We start from the raw sequence: 18675 nt of genomic DNA, 5'->3' as shown, positions 1-18675 counted from the left end.
TGACATTCATCCATCCATCCATGATGGTCGTGGGGGCAGCTGGAGCCAATCCTAGCTGACATTGGACAAGAGGCATGGTACAGCGTGGACAGGTCGCCATATAGCAGGACCAACATTACTGAGGCAAAGACATTTGTCATGAGACATTTTTTTGGCTCCAGTCTGATAAATGGAGTCATAGCAAGTTGTGGTTAAAGACTACACGGTTATGGTATTTTTTCCTCTTTTATAAAGAGTGTTGTCAGCTCTAGTTTAAATTGTGTTTTTGTTACATTTTGAATTCATGTTTTAAGTTTGTTCCATGTCCCCTCTGTGTCCCTCGCTTGTGTCCCATCTCTGTGTTCCTCTTTATGTTCCACCCTGTGCTTCTCCTGGTTTCATCCCTGTCATGGTTATTGTATTTTCTTTTATGAGGAGTGTTTTCAGTTGATGTTTCAACAGTGTTTTTGTTACATTGTGAATTCATGTTTTAAGTTTGTTCAGTGTTCCTCTGTTTCCTGTTTTATTTTGTAGTCCCTGCTCCTGGTGTGTTTTCCCCATTTGACTTCCTGCCTCTGTGTTTAAGGCAACATTAGCTGACACTCAGAAAAAGGTCCAACTGAACTGATTGTGGCTGCATTTGCATTGTGGGTAATGTAGTAATCAGGTTTTTCAAGGAAGAAAAATACCTAAAATAAAAAAAATAAAAAAAGGTTTCTCATTTTGTTGAATGTATTTTAATCCTCTTTTACAACTTCCCCTCAAGACTCTGACAGTGCTATGAGAGTGAAGTGCTGAATCGATAGTCAACTCATTTAAGTGTGCTATTCCCCAGACTAAAAAAAAACATCTCACAATGCTGCAGTTTTGTTCAAAATCCAGATTTATTTTCTTGAAATTAAACAGATGACATGTTTCAATCATAATTTCCAACACACAACATCAGTCACTGGAAGATTTTCAGCTTCAAGAACAAAGACACTTTATGTGTGATGTTGGTCAGGTCTAAGGAAGGTTGGGACACAGGATAACAACATTTTGAAATTTGATGTCTGATGTTTGAAATGGCTTCAAAAACATATTTTAGTGAATAGATAACATTGAGAATGGGAATAGTAGCATATGATGAAATGATATGGGGATGGGTTAGAGCACAAAAGATCAGATAGATTAGGGAATACATCTCACAGCTGTCCCCTCAGGAAGATTTATTCTAACAGCTTCAAACCATGTCGGTATGGTGACAGCTGAAACCCAGAGCAGCTTCATTTCTCTAACTTAGTCAGTAGCATAGAGCAGGAAACCAGTGAAAGTGTTGTAGTGGCTGTTGTTGTCGCAGAGGAAACATCCTATGGGCAAACTGACAGCCACTATGTCCCCAGCTAGCAGGTGGAGAGCCACAACAATGGTGGCACTGTCCTCTTGGTCCTGCATGTTTTTTTCTCTGGGTCCTGCCACCACCTGACCGTTGACCTGAAGAGTGGCGCAGGCGGCGAGGCTGTTGCCAGGCGACCCGGCGTCACTGTAGACAGTGAGGGCGAGGCTGTACACACCAGAGCGGGGAGCTGTGAAGATACCAGTGTCCACGCTGTAGCCGTTTCCAAGGTTGATGAAGACGTGCTTGTAGGCGATGACCTTGTCGTCACGGAAGGGACCGAAGCAAGTCAAACTGTCTTCATTGGTAAGTGCGACAGAGAAGGCGCTTCTGCTGTCTGGATATGCAGTGGGATACAGAAATAGACTTATTGTGAAGATTCAACTGAACAGTCCAGCTGCTTTATGTTGTGTAACGCATGCTCTTAGCTCACCTCTGACATTGTTGAGGACAGTCATTGTTTTTATGAGTTCCTTTTCCAGCTGATTGAGAGTCATGTTAAAGAATGTCTCCATCCTGTGTATCTGCTGCTGCATCAGACAGCAGCCACATGACGCCTGGTCCGTGAGACACACTGTACACACACACACACATTTGCACCAGGTTGGAGCTTTACATATCACATTATGGGCAGACAGTGTGTTTCTAACTTGTTTTCTGCAAAAATCTCTCACCGTTGTTTTCGGCAGGATCAACAACATTCTTGCCAGGTCCACCCCAGGAAAAACTGTCGTCTTCAGCCATAGCTGATCCCAGCAGACACAGTAGTACAATAGCTGGGAGGAAAAGAGGGAGGAATATATAGCAACAGAGAGAAAACCAACATTGCCTCTTAGGAGAGCAGATAATTTTACTCATAAGCATCTAGTCTCCATCCGTCTCCTTGTTGCATTTAAATTAGCAGCTTGTTAACAGTTTCTTCTAACTATGAGCATTCTCACCTCGCATGGTTACACTGGCAGGTGATGCTGGCGTCAGAAGAGCAGGTGTGATAGACTGATGCAGGGTCAAGAGTCATAGATATATACGTTTCCCATCAATTCCATCCAGCTGGCTCCTCCCTGTTTCCTCTGCAGTCCATCCCCTTTTTTTGGCCTTTACGCACATCTATACCTGTATACCCTAACTCATTTCTTCATGGGTGGGGGCTTGACATGTCACATATACATACACACCCGCCAGGTCTTTGTCCTGTGGATGTAGGTCAGGTATCATTTCTACCCTCTGAGGCAGGTTGTCCAAGTGGTTCAGTGTTTCCATCAACACACATAGTGTCTTTCCTCTGTGTTTATGAAAGTGTGTCACGCTTTATTGTGCATCGAAAATAGAATGATCAGTCATCTGGTTTTGTTCACATAAAATACGTTTAAGGAGTTTAGATAACTAGAGTTGTTTGAGCTGAGATTGAGGTTTTTGTCAAAGGCTGATAGTGTTCTTGAGCTAACTAAGACACAATGAGGTAATACCTCTCAATGTTTGGAATGAATGATTGGAAAAAAAAAAGTTTTCCCTCCAATAGAGGAAGGAGCTGAGAACACATACATATAATAACGAACACAAATGTGGACTTGCCATTGTAGGTTTATGGATGATGTAACCCATGTCCAGTGAAAAGAATGGGTGGGGAAAAAGGAACAATGCAGGTCAGATGGTTCTTTGCATATCCATATGGGAATACTAAAGATACTGTACTAGGGATAACTTAAGAATGGAAGGGCACTTCAAGTGATCCAGGTCACTGAGGTGTGGGGCTCAAAGATAAGATCCTCAGGACACTTGTTATACCCTTAGGAACACAGGAAGATAGGAGTAAGAAATGCCTTATTTGTATCAGCCAGACCAGAATAGAAAAAATACTGGGTGATATCTGAACCATCAAGAGTCTACACTTTCACAGGACACTGAGATGTTTCTGTTCAGTGAAAAAAAAAACTAGGGCAGTGCATGTTCTAAACCTGCCTCTTTGTGATGTTCTGTTCTCTTGTCCTGTGTTAAAGCTCCGGAGCTACTTCAGAATAACTCTTTGTCTTTAGTGAGTCCTCCTCAGCTCTACAATATACTGTCACTTTTTATTGTTTTGGTGCTGAACATTGAGTGCAGAGCTTTTTATAAACAGTCTCTGATGCAGAGTGAAATTAGAAAACATTGTGTTCATCGTACCTGGTTTATCTGCAACAAAGATTTTGTAGCCAATGTTTTTATAAAATGAAACTGAATTTGCTTTATTAATGTTCACATGTGGTCAATTTACAAAGGTGTTTTTTCAAGGACATGTTCAACTTGGTCCACAGACTGAAGCCACACTGCCTCACTCCCACTGGCACTAGGCAACCCTCTACAGAGCGCCTGTTCATTCAAAAGATTTTTTTATATTGAACTCATCACGTGTCAAAATCACACCAAATTTGACACTAAACTTTTCCGGGCCATTAAAAATACACATGCCAAGTGTGAAGCTGATAATTTAAACAGATTGCGAAATATGTTTTCCACATTCAGGCAGATATTTGTGGTATTACTCTGTACTTTTTACAAAAGTGTGAATGATGATAATGTGCATATTCCTTCTTTATTCACTTACATACACAGTTTTAGAAACTTTACATCAGGCAGTTGTATCTAAAAAATAATTGCCCATCATTCATATACAATTTAATCCAGTTGGCAGACCGTCACTGTGGCCCCTACTCCTGCCCAGAATCTGAATCCTGGGTACAGTGGTCCAGTGAAGGGGGTCTGGTGCCGGTGGATGAGGTCAGCCTGGTTGTTGACGATGCGGTAAAAGGCCAGAGTCCCTGCATGTTGGTCCAGATACACACCGATCCGTTTGGCCTTAGTTGAGCCGAGGATTTTTTCCTGCCCGTCGTGCCAGAAGGAGAAACCAGTGCCAGACCAGTACAAGCTCCAGGAATGGGGATTGTGGCCCAAACGACTTTTGTCATCAGATCCTTTACGTTCAATCTCCATGTAGGCCACACCAATAGTGATCTGCATGGGGAGACAGGGAAAACTAGATTAGGAAAGGAAGCCACTCCTGGTGGTGATGGTGCCAGAGGAGAAATAAGAGGATTAATATTCATCCAAAAATGAACCACAAATTTTCATTGCAATGCCCCCAGAAGTTTTTAATCAAAGATGAGAGAATGTATCTTTTTATTTTGGATAATAAAGCAGGCAAGACACATGTCTATATCTGAAACCACCCATTTCATGACTGAAATAAAAAGGATCCACCTTTTGGCCAGTCCACTCCACCTCCCAGTAGTAGGGGCTCCCAGCCAGGGGCTCTCTGCAGAGAACCTGTCTCCAGAAGTGGAAGCGCTCTGGGTGGTCGTGAGGGTTCAGATTTTCAGCCCGCATCGTGGCCTTATGACCTCCATCTAACAACTGGATGTGGCGATACACCGTGTTCGGGTCCATGGTGGGTTCAAAGCGAACTGAAGGGACAGGATGTATTTAAGTGAGAACTCTCACTGCTTTGCAGGCTTTGACTTTGTGGTCTATTTAATCTGTTTCATATTGTGAAGCATGATGGACTCACATTTCAGCAATTCTTCTCTAGACTTTGGTTCTGGATTCACAAGTCCTGTTGTTGTTGCAGGAGGTGCTAAGATTACAAAAACACACAAGTTTATGAAATCAGGGATTACAACTAATCTGCACCACACCTATGTCTACAAATAGATTACTACCTGCGGGCAGTTTATAAAGGGTTTGTATTTACCATGAGGTTGAGGAGGATGGAAGGTTTGAGGTGGGGCTGAAGCTTCATGTCCACAGAAATGGGGAGAGAGGGAACAAATACAACAAGTAAAGCAAATATTGAAAACCTCAACTACATTACGTTTAATATCATTTGAAACATATTTTCATGTTTTCACATTGAGGACATGCAGGATTTAGAGCTGGATATTATAATGAAGACTTATGCCCTAGGAAAAAAAGTACAATTACACAAAGCAAATATTATCTTATGTTTCTAAAGTAACTGACCTTGAGGTCTTGGAGGCGGCATAGGTGGAGGGTCCATCATCATTTCATACACTACAGAAACAAGAGGATGAGTTTTGAGAAATACATCAGGTGTCCTTTTCTTTAGTACACATAATAGTCAATACACTGCACGATTAAACATTTCTATACCTGTGTTTTGTGCTTTGTCCTGACCACAGTTTTCAGTGACTGTTGCACCTGAAACTGCACCACTGGGTGTTGAAGGCACGGGGACATGATTCACTACAAAGAAATGACAAGTTTTGACTGTCTGAAGAAGAGGAGGGGGTAAGAGAACAGGGGAGAGGAGAGGAGAAGAGAGGAGAGCAGAGGAGAGGAGAGCAGAGGAGAGGAGAGGAGAGCAGAGGAGAGGAGAGGAGAGGAGAGGAGGCTGACCTAATGTGTTGATCTTGGCCAGACTGGCTCTGCAGAGCTCCTGTATCGATGTTTGTAATTCTTGCATGACTGAACGGATGGAGGCGACAACCGCTTCCTCCCGACAGAGCACTGACTCTCCCGTGGCACCTGTCTTACCCAGTGGCTCCAGGGTTAGGAAATTCTTGAGAACAAATGACATTAAGTTTCAACAGCAATTCTCGTCTCTGTTAAACTGTTATCTTATGCTTTTATACTGTTATCTTATGTTACGCTATGTTATATAACTTACCTGCTGCTACCTGTTCATTTGCACTATTGGTATGTATTGAATGATGTGCTGTGTGTGTATTTTACAAGAAGCCAAAGACAAATTTCCACTATAAAGTGGACAATAAAGTCAGTGTCCTGTATTCATTTATTTTTCTTGTGAGACTTCCAGGCTAACCCTGCTGCACACCTTCAGGAAGCAGACGTTGTCCTGCATGTCGGCCAGCCTGCTCAGCTCCTCGCTTTTCCAGCCGAGCTGTGCCACCTCCTGCTCTAGTCTGTGAATCTGCACCTCAACCTGGCTTCCTATGGAGGTCTCATGGGTGCTGAGGAGCTCGCCAGCCTGGGTGCCTGTTAGACTCACGTTCTTGGCCAGCTCTGTGTATAAATCTGTGCTCTCTTGCTGTAGAGCCTGGACCAAGGCCTGGGGGTAAGGAGAGAGGAAGACAGGGATCACAGATGAAGAAATTACAAAAGCAGTAGACATGTATTGTATGTCATAAACTGATATACAGGTAAGATATCCGAAAGGTAATACAAAAATGATCATTTACCTTGTGCTGGCGAGCAAGATGTGGGAGCTCCTTAAGTTTCTTTTCAGTCTCCTGAATTCTCCTCTGTACCTCTGCTTGCATGTGAACAAGCTCTGTCTATACACACAGACACACACACGATCCAGAGTTTAGCATAGAAAAGAGACCAGAACACTTAAAACTCACCACATGTGACAGGTGTAAACACTAAAGACAGTTGTTTAACAAGAACTTCAAGCACATTTGGAAAATGCTTCTCGTTCTTCAGCATGGCAGAAACAACTTATAAAACAGCACTCATTCAACCCTGGTGGTCCTTTTCCATTACGTACCTGCCTCTTCTTCCTCTCTTCCTGTGATTTGAGCACATGATGTCCCTTGTGTCCATGCTGGCAGCATAGCTCACACACACACTCCTTGTCTTCACGGCAATACAGTTCCAGAGGTTGGTTGTGTTGAGGGCAGGATCTGGGGTTCTCCGTTGGAAGCTGGGGGTACACACTGCCCTGTCGCGGCCCTAAATGTGGTAGGACCTCCAGGTAGATGGGCATGGAAGGTGAGGCGGTGGAGAAGCTTTGCTTGAAGCTGTTGGTTCTCAGTTTTTCCATGGCCTCCACAAGGACAGTGCTCTTAGCCAGCGAGGGCCGAGGGCTGAAAACCTGCCGACACTGGGGGCAGCTGTACTCACCCTTGCTGTTTCTCTTGTCCCAGTGGCTCTGAATACAAGCCAGGCAGTATGAGTGTCCACAGGGTAGAGTGGCTGGGTCCTTCAGAGTGTCCAAGCACACTGAGCAGACAAATGTCTCCTCCTCAGTCCACGCAGAGGCCATATAGTGCTGGGTCGAAGGTGGCAGTTCACAGAGATCAGAGCTGGATATATACGGACAACCACGCGGTTCCCTGTTCAAGTAAGGTGAAGCGGACAAAGATGGCAAGTCTGAAATGCCAGTTGACACGAATCACATGCTGCTTAAAACCTGAAACAACCTCCAGGTTTCAGGCTGGACTGGTAAAACAGGTGGGGTGAGGAGTTTCTCGCTTGTGTCATAGGTGATTCCCAGGTAGAGAATTCATACAGATTAGGCCTCATCGACACATGGCAGCTTCACGACTCTTGAAAAACAACCAACAAAAGAATCATATTATATATTATATTATATCACAGTATTAATAAGCTGATCATACTAATAACTGCTGTGATTTTTTTTGTGAACCAGTGAAATAGGAAATAAAAAGTTAATTCATAGTGATTCAAAGAGGATAGACTGGTTCTTCTCTCGGGGGCGTGACTAGAGATGGAAACGTCAACAATGGCTTCTTTATATACAGTCGTCCCCCCCCCCCCGATTATTTGCTGCAGCTGAATGGAGAAGTTGTGAAACACGTGTTTGGCGAGAGCGCAGTGAAGGCAGCGGCCACGCGCAAGACGCCGGTCCTGCGCCATATTGACTTGGGGCAGCAGCAGCCGGTTAACTGAGGCAGAGCGCGGCTGCTGATTTCACTGTGAAGGTGAGTGTTTTCCTCGTCCAGACTGCACCTCTACATCAGCGTCTTCAGCCTGGTGTGTCTCTGAGCCCCTGTGGGACCGGACGAATCCTCACCATTGACAACACTGGAGAGTTGACGTTAGCTAGTTTTCCCACTTTGCTCGTGTTATGCTAATGTTTACTTCAGCTAGTTAGCATGCGCTTGGATGACTTCTTCAACCCGAAGAAGACGTCGACGGCTTTTCAAACCGACTGGGTTAGCTTCGGTTGTTACCGAGAGTCCACAAACTGAACACTTTGACGCAGTGTGATGTTTGTTTTGTCTCAGACGTCGCTGTCGGAGCTGAGATAGCTAGCTAAACTTACAGCTGGAGCTAACAGCCAAAGTTTGACACAAAGTCTTGATAGTAAAAATAATAATGGGGTCCAGGTTAGGTCCAGGGTTTGAATGGACAAAGCTCATACTGGCTAAGGTTAACACTTTACACAAGAGGTAATCATAACTCCTCATTCTGCTGGTAGTGTCCTGTTTACCTGAGCTAGGTGGTCTGGTTAGCTGATGGTTACACAATTGAAATGCTTTTTAAACGTGTCTCCTGGGTGTGTCTGTTTTCTTTACAGGATGTTCAGGGCCCCTCATATCCTGACATGGTCCTGTCCAACAAGGACATTGCTGCTGTTGAGAGCATGTCCCCCGTCTGCTCTCTCTGAGCACACAGTGTGCCAGGGTGCAAGACATGTGAAGGGGAACCGGAATGAAGGGATTCCTGGAGGAGGCCGAAGCAATGAGGGGCTGTCATCATTATCCAAAGAGACTGTATCCAATTCAATACAGCCACATGTATTCAACTGGAAGTGTGATAGTCATCACCTGACAGAGGTTTCATTTCATAACTCCGTATCCAAAACAATTGTATCCAGTCCTCATCAGACCCCTCAACTTTCTACCTCTGTAAAAAACAAACCAGTTCCTGAATCATGGCAATCCACTGTAGTGAAAGTTTCAGGTCGGAACCCTCAAGCTATGAGCACTCACCAGGAATGTTTAACCAACACAACTTGCCTTCTACCCTGGAGGAGGCCTCAAGACTTTTGCCATGTTTCACTCAGTTTCACCAATAAGTCTCCATGTAACCCACAAAGCCATTTATATCACAGGCGGCACACTGCCAGCTTATCAGCTATGTCATCACGCATCTTAAACCACTTTCACAGACGATCACAAGCCACCAGCTTCTTTCTTCAGCAAAGCAGAGCTATTCATCAGGTTTCCCCTCATTTGGTGGATGACTGGAGGGACTGTCTATCCCTGGAGAATGAAAACAGGTGTCGACAGAACCTCAGGCCCAACTTGAAGCTCTATGACGCAGCAAGATGGAGCAAAGCAACAAGTCAGAGCCAAGGAGAGAAACAGCGGAAATATGCATCTGTCCTGGTCTCGCTCTGCACTGTTGGGGGGCAGCCAGCGTTTCTCTTCACCCTACGCTCCTTAAAACTGGGCAGGAACAAGGGAGATGTCAGGTTTGTGGCTTGTCTGAAACTTTTCAAATTGTGTTAGACAGTCAGAGTATGTGTCCTTATTTCCATTTCTGTGTAGCTTTGCAGGAGGAAAAAGTGATCCCTCAGATAGAGATGTGGTGGCCACAGCGCTGAGGGAAACCTGGGAGGAGCTGGGTGTTAATGTTGCAGCAGACAGGGTCTGGGGAGTCCTGAAGCCTCTCAGGGACATGGTGAGTTCGATGATTTAGTTTTTAAGAATTTGGGCCATGTGGTGAAGTAGAGAGCTTTGATAAGTCTTCCCTTTTTTTATTTTCTGAACTGATATAATGTCATACTGTGAATGAATCTATCCAGATTGCAAATGTATTCTTTACATTTAGTTATTCACATTTTTTTCCAGGACTAGCCATAAATTCAGTATCAGGCCTTAAGAAACTTGTCTTTATGTCCACTACTGCACAGACAAATCTCTCTTCATAACATAAAACATGGCAAATGGTTTCATGTCACTTAAATATTTCATTGCACTTAATGTTATATATGTAATATGTTCATACTGATACTCAGTGTTGAGTTGACACCTTTTGTCCCTCTCTCCAGACAGGGATGATGATTGCTCCTGTTCTGGCTAACCTGGGGCCTGTAGAGGAGTTGTCGTTCAAACCAAACCCTGCAGAGGTACGACCGTCCTGTGTGTAGCACTTCACTACATTTATATCTGCTTGAAATGGTCAGGCTTCCACATCTGCATTGTAACAAACTCATAAACAGTTATCAAACAAATACCATAAACACACATCTCTTTCTGGTGGGTTTGTGTTTTGGACCAAAGATGTAATGTTCCTCTTTTGTCTGTTTCTGACACAGGTCGAGGAAATCTTCACTTTGCCCTTGTCCCACTTGTGCAACCCCCAGAACTGTGGCTACACACACTTCCGCACTGGTGACAAGTATGCATACACACTCCCCGTGTTTCACAACGAGAAAAAGCGAGTGTGGGGTTTGACTGCCACTGCTCTAGACCTAACCCTGAAACTTGTTGTTCCTCCTTAACAGCTTAGTCACTGTTACTTTACAGTGTAGATGTCTATAGCACACAGTATGTGACTCAAAGATGTGTTTATGAGAAATGTGCAATCAAACTTTGTGTAGCAGAACCATGTCAAGAATCAATGTGAATACTGACTGAATTTATTTTGAACAATAGCAAGTATTATCTTTAAATGAGTTTCTTCTCTACTGTTCACAAGTCTGCCATAGTTAAACCACTTCAGAAGATTAAATACTTTAGGTGCCTCCATATTTAATAACTACAGGCCAGTGTCCAATCTACCATTTTAAGTCAATTTACAATCAACTGGTTTATACATTTCTCAATGCCTTTGACTCTATGTACCTTGATGGCCTTTTTAATTTTACTCAGTCAGAACAAAAAACTCTGGAAAAAAAACTTTTGGTAAAAAAACTTTTCATTACTTCAGCTTCCCTGAAGACCCAAAAGCAGCAGAGAATGTGGATATTTTTAAAAGAGCTACTTTTCAGTCTGGCTTTTAATTAATTTTATTCATGTTATTTATTTAATTACACATCTTAGACTTGTATTCAGTTTTTATTTTCTATATTTGTTTCCCTTTGAGTAGTGTTCTTTTATTTCTAGTTTAACTTGATTGAAAACACCTTTTTTTTTAAACATTATCATTTTATCTTTGTTTACCTGCCCTATTATTCTTTGCAAATTAATGAGATCTGTGATTTATGACTGCTTCGATTCCTGTGTGTGTTTGGGTAAGGTATTGTTTTTATAGTTTTTATTCTGTAAAGTACTTAGTATTATTTTATGAAAAGTGCTTAACATATTTAAGCATTATTATTATTTAAGCGTATGAGTACTAAGTATGCTATTGGTATCATTTATATGCAATATTTTATTTAACAACTGTCAAAGCTCATAAATTCTGAGATACCTTGTAACTTCCAGTTACCAATTACGTGGGTTTTAACTTGAATAACCTTTTCCATACAGGTTTCAAACGAGGTTTGCATTTACTTGTCCTGCAGTTCATGATTTGACTCAACTCATGTCTGTCATATTGCATCTCTCACCATATCAGGTCTGGACTGTTATGAGCACTGAAATGATTTAGGCGCATCGTAATGTGCTGTGTTGAAGAACCATGCAATAAAGGCATTCAGTATTCATTCTTCCTTCATAGGTCATTTACATGATTTACTGAACATCACATCAAGGCAATAAATAGTGCAAAAAGAGATAACAGATTTTTCGGTGGGAGAGGAAGCTTCAACCCCTTCATTTAGCTCAGTGAATCAGACAAAAACACGATAAACATGTCATAAAGGTACTTTGAGGCTGTTTTTTTAGTTTTTTTAATAAAATGGCAGCTGTCACCTTTTTCTCTATGTGCCATAAAAGCTTTATAGGCAGCAGTGTGTAATGAGGTTTGCAGTAATGATGCATCTCATTTCTGTCACACTTGAGTGCTGTGGTACAGCTGAGTCCAGAAGAAAAGTTTCCAGTTGTGTGAAATTGCAGGCAAAGTCGATGCAGTGAAATGTTTTCAGAAAAACTAAACTAGAGCTGAGGTGAGCATCAAGGCAGTGAGCACTCTAAGGGGTCCTGTGAGTCGGGCAGAAGGTGGCAGTTGAAGGGCCAGCTGAAGGAGAAGAGATCAAGGGCCTGACTGCACTGCTGCTCAGCCAAGGAGCAAACTGAGCGGCAGGGCTGGAGGACGCCACCCTGGGGGCTGCACTGGGGCAGAAACATCCCACACACCAGCCTCTGCAGGGGCTCAAAGCAGCCCAGCTCCATAAGCACCTGCATGACAACATATGGGGCTCAGTCTTTGATCATCCAGCATTCAAAAAGAAAGGTGAATTGGATATTTCATGAATGTAGCTCTTACCCGGTACTGTCGCAGGACTGTGGCAGCTTCTCTCTGGTCAGCAATGGAAAGCCAGATATTTGGGAACGAGGTGAGGTTGTAGCTGAGGCCCTGACACATCTCCACCTCTATTAACTCACACGATGAAGCTGAGGACATGGAGACAAACAATCCAGAGAATCAAAAGTCACTTTCTCCAATACAAAGTAAATTATGATATAATTGGAGGTCAACATTCTTTTCTTATTTTGTAAGTGACAAATCAGCTCCACCCTGCATGCTTTTATTTTGTAGTTTGTTCTTTTATTGTAAGTGGTTCAAACAGCGGCGCTCTGGAGACAGTAAGCAGTGTATCTGTGCCAGATCAGGACTGTTATCGGGGTCAGAGATAACAGGTATACTCACTGAAGGGAGGGTAGGTGGAATTTCCACATCCCTGTTCGTCTGCTCCGTCTGGGCAATCGTTCCATCCATCGCACAACCACTGCGGCTGGAGGCACGCCCCTGAACTGCAGGCAAACTGGCTGGGACCACATGTCCCTGCAGATTCCGAGAAAATACAATTCAAAAAGACCATCGCAAGAGGCTGAAGAAGGTTGGAGAGCAAAGCAAAAAGAAAAATGTGGAAGCATTCTGGCCCCTAAAGAAAGTGTCAGATATAAATGTTTTTTGCAGAATAAATGCAGGCAAGAAAAAAGGAAGTAAAAAGAAGGAAGAAAAAGGATCAGATATAAAGGAAACTAGAAAAGCACTTAGATGAGCTCATACCTCCACCAGGAGGTGGAAACTACATTTTAATCTGTTAAATCCAGTTTATTTAAAAATATATATTTTGATCTGCACAAAATGCACACACTCATAAATACCAGTTCCCTAATCATACCTGATTTTTTTAATTAACGTCCATGAATTATTCTCTGAGAACTCAACTGAAACGTTGAAAAACTCACAATGTTAAATAAAGCGATAAACTATTTCCACACCAAAATGTAATGGGGTCATGCCCCACCCCTCCAAAAATATAATGGAAATCATTTGAGTGGTATTGCTGTAATTCTGCACTGTAAAACTCACTGTCCAGTACGGACACTGCCTGGTACGTTGCGTTGAATCCGCTGTCGGCCACTCCCTCGTCAGCCACGAACACCACAGTCATGTGGGGGCCCGAGGAGGTCAGGTCAGGTGGGACGGTGGTGCCACAAAACCTGAGACAAAGGCAGAGCAAACAAGCTTCACAGCATTGTGGCCATGTGACGTCCCAAATTTACCATAAATATACAGGATTTTAACAACGACGAAGGCAGAGGGTAACTGCAGAGGTCATGGGTCAGGCCCCCCCCCCCCACAAAATCCTACATAACATCTGACTTGCAGAGAATAAAAGATCTAAGCTGTGTTGTGTGTCACCTTCCCAGGACTCTTCCAGCTCCGCTGTCGACGCTGTCGTGCACCTCCACGTAGTCGAACTCACACACGTCCTGAGTCTCCAGGCTGAAGTTCCTGAAACTCAGCGTGATGACGTGGCCCTCCTCAACGGATATATACCACATACACAACTAATGGAAAACAGAGGAACGTGTGGTCAGGTAACAAAATGGTTCACTTCAGAGTGTGTTTCGCGGCCTGGGGCAGTTGTGAGTGTACCTGCTGGTGAGGATAAGGTTTTGGGTGGTTTGGACTTGACAGGTGACCATGAGGACCTGCCTTCTGCCCGCCACATTCTGTAAGGAGAGTCAGTGTCCACTGTTCTTATGACCTTTTCAAATCTTATTGACATTTCTGTTTTCTTATCTCAGTTCTCTCACCCTTGTGTTTATGGCTGCAGTTTTCCTCGTCTGTTTGGTCATGGCAGTTTGGATGACCGTCACACACAGACACGGGCAGCAGGCAGCGTCCACTGTCACACATGAACTCTTCTCTGGAGCAGCTCTCTGTGAAAACACATAGTAAATACATGCACAGATGCACATTAATGCATATAAGCATGCACGTTTAACTTCCATGTGCAGACTACTGACTGTGTCCAGGCTGCAGGGCCCTGTACTGAGCCGTGAAGCCGGCCCCAGTGATGCTGCTGTCAGAGCGGAAGGTGACCCACACTGTGCTGCTGTTTGTGTTGACTGTCGGTGGTGCTACGTTACCACAGAACCTGCATAAGAGAAATACAGACCTTTTGTTTTCGAATGATCAGGGTTTTTTTAAATTACAGCTTTGGGTTTCCACTTGAGTTTGAACTTTGCACGGTGAATTCTTATAACGATCTGTGAGCTTTGTGACCCTATGTTCCCTTTTTGCAGTTTCGCGAATCAGGTTACAACACTTTCCAAGAATGCAACTAACAGCAAAGGTCAAAGTATTCACAAGGGCTGAATTCTGTCACAGAAACCCTCAGTACCAGTAAGTGCTTTACGATCATGCAAAGACCTTTAGCGCCATCTACCAACAAATTAATGTAATGACATACACCCGGCAGAACGTGTAAAATTAAATCAGTTTCACTTATGTTTCCATTAAGGATGGACTGTGGCCAAAGATTATATCAAGATAATATTTTTATATCAGTATGTATTGATAATTTTAACAATTGATACCATTATTATTTGTTTTAGGTTTAAAGTTTTTTTTCCTGAATGAAGGTTGTGGTTTTAAACTCTTTACAAATCTGTGGTACATTATTATGTGTTATACCTCCTCACTGTTAATAAGCGATATATCGATGTACATTGAACCTTTGTTTTATAGCTATTGATGAAAATATTATTTCGATAATAATTAATATTGTTTTATTGCCCCGCCATAATTTCCATAATCAGCCAATGAAAACTAACACTGACTAAACTGAGTTAGCTATTGAGTGCATCAAAAAATGAAGTGCAACATTAAAGTTGTTTCATGAGTAAAACTGATAAATATGTCAAAGGGTTCGTGTCGCTTGGGTCAGACCAACCTGGTGACCACAGAGCTCTGCTCGGTCTGCTCCTGCACCTCCAGCCAGTCAAACAGACAGGGTGAGGGCCCCTCCACGGCCAAAGACGAAACGTGGATCTGGACCAGGGAGGGGGGTGGTACTCGGATCACCCACACACACAGGGAGTTGGGCGGGTAGGAGCCAGGGTGGTTTGGGGAACTGAAACTTCCCTCTGAGTCGGTCAGTACACCCCCACAACCTGACACACACAAAGGTAAAAGCCTCCAGATAAAGACATGATGACGTTTGTACTGAATGAGGTCGGACATAAAACTGACCCGGCTAACACATGATAAACTTAGATATGAGTCGAGCTGCCTACGTGTTTCAGACAAGGGGATCCTTGTAGGTTGTGGTGCTGCAGTACTGTCCCATTGACTTCTGTTGAATGGGATTGTGGGTAAAGTATTGGAATCACCCTCTGCTGTTCTCAATAGGTCTGAAGGGCTGGTGGACATCAGCTGATCCTCCACTGCCTGACCTTTGATCTCTAAAGCAGGGACAAAGTCACAGGACGTCACCTCTCTCTCACATAACGTGAAAACCCATTCTACTACATTTAATGTAATTTATTGCAATGAACGGTTCAAGGTGCAACACTTGACTCACGTGTAAGGATGAGGGCCAGCGCCAGTCCGAGGGTGGTTAACAGGAGCAGAGCAGCAGCAGAGACCACCACCACCCCCCAGCCACAACCCGGGGCCCGCAGACGCATTACACACACCCCAAGCAGACCCCAGCCCAGGCCTGAACGATAGAGCACAATACATGTACACATCAACACGATTCTATTCTCAATTGAAAATGATTTCTCAGTCTGTTTAGTGAAAAGTAGAAAATAATATACTGGGTTTTCCTTGGTTTTGCGAACAGAAGAACTAGACTCATTGTGTAATTAATTAATTTTACGTTATTCCTCATAAGTATTTTCAGTGATTTCTCCTGTGAAACACAGATTTGAAAAAGAAATAAGTTAAGCAGCAAAGATCAAAATGCTTTTACTCTGAAAAAACGTGGTCTTATATGTTCCCATAATTCATGAGAGCAGTTTTTCCTGGTAAAGAACCATGTATTTTAAGCTCCACACCCGCAGTTTGTAAGACGGGCCTTCTGTTCCAAGTTCTCACGTAGATAACTCAATGACCTCACAATGACATTATCAGGGTAAGTTTCTCACAGAAGCTTCACCGACTGAGTAGAACGAACCATAACCAGTAAACTTTGACATTTAGAATTGGTAGATGGTTTAGTCCCAGGCAACATTTAACCATGACAACCAAGTTCAACACATACTGATAGAAAAGCAGACAGACTTGCACATGCACACACTGACTGAGACTCACTAGCTGGTGGTTTGATTGGTTCAGGGGTGGACGTGGACGTCCTGAAGCCCTCCACCCGCTCCACTCGCTCCCCCTCCAGCTCAAAGGCTGGGTTGCAGAAAACATTCTGTGGAAAGCAGAACAAGGGAAAAGACATCTAAATATCTTTCAAACAAAAATTCTTTATATGGCTTCTCACAAAATAACATTGATTTATGAGTAAAACCAACCTTTGAAAGAAAGGAAATTCTTCCTCTTTAATATTAAAAGTCAAATCCATAAGAAAAAATATACACCTTTACTCATTTGGGGTTTGCTGCTACAGCTATAATAAGTTGTGTTTTCAAAACTTGAGTGAAAAGAGCAAAATCAGGCTTTCTAAAATTGTTAATGTTGCTGGGAAGGTCATTGGCAAGCCACAAAGACAACTGCACTATATTTGACAATGCTGCACACTGAAAGAGCATAATCACAGACACCTCACACCCCTGACAGAATTTGGGCTGCTCCCATCTGGCCGTAACATATAGAAGTAATTTATTCCCTACATGCAGGTATTGAATACAGAATCAGAGAATCTTATAAAGTAATCTTTATACTGTTATCTTATGATATTGATGTAACTTACCTGCTGCTCCCTGTTCATTTGCACTATTCTACTGTATGTGGTATGATGTGTTGTGTGTGTATTCTATGTGCTTTTATTGTGTTTTATGAAAAGACAAAGACAAATTTACACTGAGGTGGACAAAAAAGTCAATCTTACCTAATTTGTAATAAAAAGAACTGCAGTTCAAGTCGGTGGCCTCACCAGTACAAGTGTAATCATGTGGTAATGACTGAAAACATTGGAAGCCTATCAGGGGACTTTGAGTTAAGAAAAACAAAATTAAACTGAAAATAAAAAAGATAGGAAGCATGAAATGAAACTAATTTATAGTTGCAGCATCATTTAGCAACAGTCGATGCACAGTCAAGAGAAGGAACCTTCATCTTAAAAAAGAAAGAGTTTAACTTTGATGTCAGTTTTTCTACAATACAGCACCAACCCTGTCATCCTCCTCACACTCACCTTATAAATATCTGAGGAATCTGAGTATACAGCAACTTGGCTGAGGTCAGACATCTTAATCTGTTGTCCTCTCACTGGGAAATCTAGTGAGTCGCCCTCGTCTCAGAGAGCCTGATGTTGTGATGAAAGCATCCAGGGTGACAGTGTGAGAGAGACATTTCTCTGTGAGGGGGCGATGATGATGTTTTCCTGGGTTTTCTCAACATTGTCCACTTTCTGTTCCGATTATATGTCTCCACTGCGGTGTAGAAAGCTCACGGCCTTCAATCCTCCAGCATAGCGTCCAGTGTGAAACCCAATCAACCCAATCCAGATAAAAAAAACTCAAATAAAATCACAATTCACACCAGAGAATTATCAGACTGCAGTTCTAAAAAGTTACTGTCCATTTTTCCCAGTTCACCAGGAGCAGCATCAACCTGTTTTCCTCTTGTGGTTACAAAAGAGTTTCAGAAACTCCTTCACAGTGTCGAACAAAGCCGAGTCAGCTGAGAGGACTGAGCACCCAGGAGGAGGAGGAGGAGGGAGGTGACATGGAATGGGGGAGAAGGGGTGAGAGTGGAGGTCTTGGGTCCCGGTTAAATCTTGATAATCCCAGTAATGATCTTTTAAGCTCATAAAATGTTTTATTCACTCAAATGCTTGCACGCACAAACCTGAGCGAGCAGGAAAACAAACACAAGTCGTACGGGACTCACCAGAGCACATATATCCACCAAGGCCCAACAGTCCCTGTAAATTCAGTGAGCTGTATCAAATTCCACTTTCAAAGATAATCATTTCCTTAAATATCCCTGATTTTTTCATCAAGATCCACAAAAGATCCTGGATCCACACTAAAATCTAATTCCATGGCCCATCCCACATTCTGTCACTAAGTTTCTTGGCAATACAGTCACTT

At 43.0% G+C, this 18675-nt stretch overlaps 4 protein-coding genes across 5 annotated transcripts; 1 reads left to right on the top strand and 3 right to left on the bottom strand.

Moving 5' to 3' along the window:
* Window positions 1–1247: 1247 nt before the first annotated feature.
* LOC109642960 (complement C1q-like protein 4) lies at window positions 1248–2415 on the bottom strand. The gene is made up of 4 exons (XM_020107919.2): window positions 2296–2415; window positions 2029–2130; window positions 1788–1928; window positions 1248–1691 (listed from the first exon to the last, which is right to left on the bottom strand). Exons 1-4 carry the CDS (start codon window positions 2300–2302, stop codon window positions 1258–1260), a joined length of 684 nt encoding a protein of 227 aa, XP_019963478.2. The 5' UTR covers window positions 2303–2415; the 3' UTR covers window positions 1248–1257.
* Window positions 2416–3904: 1489 nt separating this feature from the next.
* On the bottom strand, window positions 3905–7501 carry ftr86 (finTRIM family, member 86). Its single transcript, XM_020107921.2, has 10 exons — window positions 6858–7501; window positions 6547–6642; window positions 6183–6416; window positions 5744–5906; window positions 5498–5590; window positions 5348–5398; window positions 5079–5120; window positions 4896–4961; window positions 4589–4791; window positions 3905–4342 (listed from the first exon to the last, which is right to left on the bottom strand). The coding sequence occupies exons 1-10, from the start codon at window positions 7353–7355 to the stop codon at window positions 4007–4009; spliced, it is 1782 nt and encodes a 593-aa protein (XP_019963480.2). The 5' UTR covers window positions 7356–7501; the 3' UTR covers window positions 3905–4006.
* Window positions 7502–7878: 377 nt separating this feature from the next.
* nudt8 (nudix hydrolase 8) lies at window positions 7879–11711 on the top strand. Of its 2 annotated transcripts, none has more exons than XM_020107923.2 (5): window positions 7879–8034; window positions 8634–9533; window positions 9610–9742; window positions 10113–10190; window positions 10380–11711. In XM_020107923.2, the coding sequence occupies exons 2-5, from the start codon at window positions 8635–8637 to the stop codon at window positions 10563–10565; spliced, it is 1296 nt and encodes a 431-aa protein (XP_019963482.2). In that variant the 5' UTR covers window positions 7879–8034; window position 8634; the 3' UTR covers window positions 10566–11711. The 2 variants fall into 2 exon arrangements, with proteins under 2 accessions (XP_019963482.2, XP_019963481.2); XM_020107922.2 differs by having other exon boundaries at window positions 8026–8505.
* Window positions 11712–11860: 149 nt separating this feature from the next.
* mfrp (membrane frizzled-related protein) lies at window positions 11861–18612 on the bottom strand. The gene is made up of 13 exons (XM_020107920.2): window positions 17775–18612; window positions 16724–16829; window positions 15990–16127; window positions 15703–15870; window positions 15360–15579; window positions 14431–14561; window positions 14218–14343; window positions 14057–14133; window positions 13820–13968; window positions 13487–13617; window positions 12818–12952; window positions 12434–12561; window positions 11861–12345 (listed from the first exon to the last, which is right to left on the bottom strand). Exons 1-13 carry the CDS (start codon window positions 17826–17828, stop codon window positions 12121–12123), a joined length of 1788 nt encoding a protein of 595 aa, XP_019963479.2. The 5' UTR covers window positions 17829–18612; the 3' UTR covers window positions 11861–12120.
* Window positions 18613–18675: the final 63 nt, after the last annotated feature.

The sequence above is a fragment of the Paralichthys olivaceus genome, chromosome 11, assembly GCF_024713975.1.
Source record: "Paralichthys olivaceus isolate ysfri-2021 chromosome 11, ASM2471397v2, whole genome shotgun sequence".
Classification (NCBI taxonomy): domain Eukaryota; kingdom Metazoa; phylum Chordata; class Actinopteri; order Pleuronectiformes; family Paralichthyidae; genus Paralichthys; species Paralichthys olivaceus.
The sequence above is the reverse complement of the archived record's forward strand: the minus strand, read 5'-3'. Positions and strand labels throughout refer to the sequence as shown.

Coding starts and splice junctions, on each gene's coding strand:
- nudt8 (XM_020107922.2), top strand. CDS start 8,432: ATGGGGTCCAGGTTAGGTCCAGGGTTTGAATGGACAAAGCTCATACTG. Junction 9,534..9,609: donor AGGAACAAGGGAGATGTCAG/GTTTGTGGCTTG, acceptor ATTTCTGTGTAG/CTTTGCAGGAGGAAAAAGTG. Junction 9,743..10,112: donor TGAAGCCTCTCAGGGACATG/GTGAGTTCGATG, acceptor CCCTCTCTCCAG/ACAGGGATGATGATTGCTCC.
- LOC109642960 (XM_020107919.2), bottom strand. Junction 1,929..2,028: donor TGATCCTGCCGAAAACAACG/GTGAGAGATTTT, acceptor GTGTGTGTACAG/TGTGTCTCACGGACCAGGCG. Junction 1,692..1,787: donor TGTCCTCAACAATGTCAGAG/GTGAGCTAAGAG, acceptor CTGCATATCCAG/ACAGCAGAAGCGCCTTCTCT.
- mfrp (XM_020107920.2), bottom strand. CDS start 17,828: ATGTCTGACCTCAGCCAAGTTGCTGTATACTCAGATTCCTCAGATATT. Junction 13,969..14,056: donor AACCTTATCCTCACCAGCAG/GTACACTCACAA, acceptor GTTTTCCATTAG/TTGTGTATGTGGTATATATC. Junction 12,953..13,486: donor GGCAGTGTCCGTACTGGACA/GTGAGTTTTACA, acceptor CGGAATCTGCAG/GGACATGTGGTCCCAGCCAG.
- ftr86 (XM_020107921.2), bottom strand. CDS start 7,355: ATGGCCTCTGCGTGGACTGAGGAGGAGACATTTGTCTGCTCAGTGTGC. Junction 6,643..6,857: donor AAGAGAGGAAGAAGAGGCAG/GTACGTAATGGA, acceptor CTGTGTGTATAG/ACAGAGCTTGTTCACATGCA. Junction 5,121..5,347: donor GCCGCCTCCAAGACCTCAAG/GTCAGTTACTTT, acceptor GTGGACATGAAG/CTTCAGCCCCACCTCAAACC.